This window comes from Helicoverpa zea, chromosome 24, assembly GCF_022581195.2.
Source record: "Helicoverpa zea isolate HzStark_Cry1AcR chromosome 24, ilHelZeax1.1, whole genome shotgun sequence".
Lineage (NCBI taxonomy): Eukaryota > Metazoa > Arthropoda > Insecta > Lepidoptera > Noctuidae > Helicoverpa > Helicoverpa zea.
Window position 1 is genome coordinate 7,049,998 of NC_061475.1, and position 5,210 is coordinate 7,055,207.

General features: G+C 34.8%; 1 protein-coding gene across 1 annotated transcript; it reads right to left on the minus strand.

Annotated features, from left to right (window-relative positions):
• Positions 1-2,918: 2,918 nt before the first annotated feature.
• LOC124642415 (serine protease inhibitor 77Ba-like) lies at positions 2,919-4,520 on the minus strand. Its single transcript, XM_047180821.1, has one exon. The coding sequence runs from the start codon at positions 4,486-4,488 to the stop codon at positions 3,286-3,288; it is 1,203 nt and encodes a 400-aa protein (XP_047036777.1). The 5' UTR covers positions 4,489-4,520; the 3' UTR covers positions 2,919-3,285.
• Positions 4,521-5,210: the final 690 nt, after the last annotated feature.

Genomic DNA, 5,210 nt, shown 5'->3' on the forward strand with positions numbered 1-5,210 from the left:
TTGTCACGCTTTCCTTTTTTTATAGCTACTATTTTTAATCGTTTTATATTCCAATCTTCCTAAAACTTGGTTACAATTTCTCACTGGCTACTTTATTTCAGGCCAGTAATGACTTAATAATATGAACAGAAATACATGTACCAGTTAGCTTTTTTTAAGGGAACAAATATAATGACCACCATAAAATGCTTTGTAGTTTAGTTTTGTAACCAAAAATATCTACTGAACACCAGAAAAATAAAGTCTAAAAATGTAATAGTACCAGCTATTTTAGTCACGACTCCACTTTAAATTGTATTCGACCACCAAATTTAGTAAATGATCACCAACTCTTGACGACCAAATTAGTGTATTATTTTTGCCTAAATAAGTCACTGTGATTGCCATAAAATGTAGGCTTATGACCAACTAAAGTATTATGATGCCATATTAAGTTATGTGTCCGGCTTGCAATGCATGCGCTATCAAAATATGCGCCCTTCCCACCGCACCGCGAACGCCGCGCTGTGCCCGCCCGGACACGATCCCCAGTCAGTCAGTCTAAGAAAAGATGGATGGATTGCCTGAAAGATGATGTGAATAGGAAGGGAGTGAGTGTCAGTATGACGAGTGACAGGGGAAAATGGAAGAAAATGACATATTGCGCCGACCCCAAGTAAAATTGGGAACATGGTAGGAGAAAGAAGAAGAAGAATGTGTTTCTCAATACACTCCCTCGAAAACACACACTCTTATCGCACTATTTAGACTTTAGAGGTATGCAATAGACAATTTACCACCCTAGTGCAGGAAAAGGGTCCCCATAATGTTATTACATTTATTGTATCAGGCCGAACTGATTTTTTTGGAGTCAGTTTACTTAAACAGGATAGCAAGAAGTAAAAACTTTGATTATCATTTTATATTAAAACGCTGGTATAATTTTGATAATCATTTACTACTTTTGGTGATCATTTACTTTTGGGATAATAATGATTTATTTGGACTCATTTTGCTTAAATAGGATAGCAGAATTTAAAAACTTTGGTTATAATCTTACTTTAAAATGGTGGTTTAATTTTGGTGATCATTTACTATTTTTGGCTTACGCAAGATGTATTTTGGAGTAATTTCACTTAAATAGGATAGCAAAGTGTTAAAACTTTGGTTATAATTTTACATTAAAATGCGAGTTTCATTTTGGTGATCATTTACTATTTTTGTCTGCTATTTGTTACTATATCTGGTGATCAGTTAAAAATAAGCCTTTTTTAAATTTGTTCTTAGGGCAGGCTGAAGCCTTTCGACTAGTGTTTTGTAGTTTTTATTTCTTTCGGGGTACAGTTTGCGCCAAAAATGACTTTTGTGCATTTGTTCGTATATTGTCGAAAAGCTTGGTTTGTCCGAGCTTGGATACCATTGATTTCACTGTAGTAAAAAATTATATGAACGAAATACCTACCAATTAGATAATAGTAATGGCTATCTTCAGAATTCCACAGTTATTTACCTATACGAACTGTAAATAAGTAGGTACCTATATGCTATGTTAATATATTGATCCATTAATTTTGATTTATTATTGTTTATAAGTTTAAGTTTAATAAACTTATAGATAACACTTAAAAGGCCATGATCTGCATTAAATTCTGATACGTATGATAATCATAATTTGCTGCATATTTTTTCCTCTTATTTGTTTATCTTTGCTTTTGGCAAATTATCTGTACCTAGGTATAAAATAAACTAGATTCAGCTCGCGGCTCCACCTGACCCGAGGGAACTATTTTACTTACTAGGATCAAAAATAGACTTATTGCTTAGATAACCTAATTATGTTGATGTATAGGTAAGCTTTTTATATTAGGTACAGCCAAATTATATAAAAATCACATCTATTGCAATACTGATAAGGTTCAAAATAGCCTGCAAATTACTTATTTAACGATAGTTTACGATTAAAAGGAGGATTTCAAAACAAGGAGGTAGGTTTTATCTTGGCAAACACGAAGGTTATATAGGTAGTTTATAGTCATATTATTTTATAAATAGAAATAATGAGTATTACTATGATCTAATCAAAAGCAGAGTAATAACAATACGTGAGTATATGCCTGTGTTAATTTTATGAACTACCTAGCCGTTTTCCCGCGGTTTCCGTGGAAACTATACTGGCTGTACCGGAATAAAATAATGCTAAGCCATGTTATTAGAGAAGAGTGCAGCTTTTTAATGAAAGAATTTTTCAAACTTCGATTATATTTAATAATCAAAGTTTTCAAATTGGTTTAGTAGTATCGAAGCTTTTAGGGTACAAACAAAAAAATAATTTCTTTTTATTATATAACCCCCTTACTTATAAAATCTCTAATCACCTTCTCTAAGCAACATTTTAACTAATCACTACTTAAAGTCTTAAGTAGTGATTAAATGTTAGTTAAGACATGCTTAATAAGCAACGTTTATAAGTAAGAATTTTCTTAAACAGCCCTTAAGTATTACCACAGATTATATAATAGTTACTAGTATTACTTATATTTAATTCACGTTTATAAGTAAGGCTGTTAGTATCTATAGACTAGTGTAGATGTCATTCGGGGATAGTGCTAGCTTTCCAATAAAGACAGAATTTTTAACATCAGTTCATTAATTTTTCAGCTTTTATTAGGTTAGGATTTTTTTGTTTATATGTACCCAACAAACAAAAAAATATTTTTATAATACCTAATAAGTTAAAATGACCTTATTGGATTTTAAATATCGTACAGTCATCGACTTTGTCGTAAATAGGTTGCATTGGTAGTTATCAACGAGTTTTTGAGTTGCATTATAATATAAATTAAGTACCTAATACCGTTTTCACGTCCACCGATGTCAACTTTTAAATAATGTTTATTTTGCCTATTATAGCGAAACAGGAGGAAGGAAAATCACTTAAAAACAACTATTAACGCTTATAATTCTTTCAACGACACCCATTTACATGTTAAGGCTAACACAATGATTCATTATTTTAATTTCCACATTCATTGCTCTTTTGCATCAAAACATACGACAAAAGTACAAAAAAGGATTAATTAAAATTAAATTAATCACTATTAAATCCTACTTGGTGGCAATAATATAAAAAAAAGTTTTTGATACGAAACTCATTTCTAAAAACTGACAAGTCATTCTAGAACAAAATTCATATTCAAATATTGTTCCAATCGACTTGAAAATAGTGATGATCGTCAGCTGTCAATTTTAAATTGTTTTTTTTTTAGCGAACACGGATGTAACACTTTACAGTCTTGAGTATTCTCATCAATATACAGTAGGTTTAGAATAAATACCACTGAATATCACAGTCGTCGTAGTTTTCTCCATAATGAAGTAGATAAATGGTCGATTAGCATGGAAATATGGCGCTGATATCCTGTCGGAGAAAGTAGCTGTAGAAACGGCAGACGCCACCGTACCGGATTCTGTCACTTCAATCTCAGCTTTATGTACTATGGCTGACACAAAGATATTGTCCTTAGTCACTCGTTGGAAGCTAGCCAGATCAGGCTGGAAGATATCATACACGCCCATTTGATTCAAGGGCTTGTTGAGAATCAGGTTTGTGCTAATTTGGAACCTTGGCAGTTTCACGTCAACATCTTCCATGCCAAAAGCGTCAACATCATCTTGAAGCCTCTTGAAGACATCCTTAAGGCTCACGTGGTCGAAGTTCTTGTACATATCCGCGATTTTCACTGAAGGGTATGGCAGTATGACGATCATTGAGTATTTCTTATCCGTACCATAAGGTAGCTCTACCACAAAAGATTTCAATGACTGCATATTTGAGAACGCAAATTGTCCCTTTTGGAACATCATGTTTACACTGCCTACAGCCTTTTTATTTTCATCGTAGAACGGTTCCAGCACTGTATCACTTTTGTTGAAGGGTGAAGCCCACAGTCCTTTGAAAGATATCACATTTGTGAGGATCATTCTTGATTCATGGAAGTCGTCTGATCGCAGAACGTTGGAGACACGACCGCCTGATTTCTCGATGTAGGTGTTAGCGATGCGGGCCGAGTTGGGATCGTCGAAGTCCAGAACTTTAAGTGAGGCTCCGAAATCATTCTGTAGTGTGCCTCTGAAAGCTGGGTACACCGAGAAGTCGTTGTCCAAAAACACGAAGTTTCTGCTAGCAAGGCTGACTCCATGATTTCCTTGGGCTAGGACAGCGTTCGTCAACTCTTTGTATCCTTGAATTAATGTGTTTTGATTCTTCGGCAGGATGAATGCCCTCGCGAGCTGGTTGTAGCTGTTGCCCGTCGCTCCAAGGGCAATACCAGTCATCAAGGTCCATATCCCGAAAGGTGATATCACTACATGCCCTTCAGTTTCCAACTGTGTGTGATACAATAGTTCGATACTAAAGTTCCGCGGCCGTTCATAGAAATCCACTTGACAATAACACGTTCCGATAAATATGAACACTAACGCGACGACCCTCATTGTGATCTCGACCATGGCTGGCGGTACACTGAACAATTATAATGCGAAACGGGAATGTGACTAATTTATAGATATTTATATTGTAAGCATGTACAAATGAAACGAGGCTCTGTCATTGTTGACCTAAAGTCCAAATTCCTATATGATGATGCGGCTTACGCTAACGAGTCGAGTAGGTACGAAGAAGCGAGAAACCGGTATTCATGATCATTTTGTATGATGTTTTGTACGGGTGACTTGCGGTCCTTACATATCAGCCGAAACAGAAACTATGTTGAATGAAACAAATTAGACTTTTAGACAAAAACATGTTTTATTCATCTGCGTAGTCAGAATAGTTTTTTTCCTCAGGATACTAAGTTCAGATGTATCTACCCTTCTTTACATAGATACCATTGTTTTCTTTGTTGGTAGAATGACACAATTTTTTACACAGATACTCTCACGCTTAGATATATCGCAATTTGTATCTGTCTCCGATTCTACGATCAGTTCTTTGACCTTAGTTGACAATCCAGATTCACACAAATCAAGATAAGTTGTTTTGAATATCGAAAAAAGTCTTTATTGTATTTTAAGTCTGCGTGGGTCGCAAAACTTCTTTGGTATTATGTCATCCTGGTACTTTTGGGGTTTCCCCAGTCTAATATTGGCGATCCTTTCAAATGCTATATCTTGGCTTTGAACTGTTTTTGTTTGCTGACAACTTCCTGATATTTTTGAACTTTAAGTTCTTA

Coding starts and splice junctions, on each gene's coding strand:
- LOC124642415 (XM_047180821.1), bottom strand. CDS start 4,488: ATGGTCGAGATCACAATGAGGGTCGTCGCGTTAGTGTTCATATTTATC.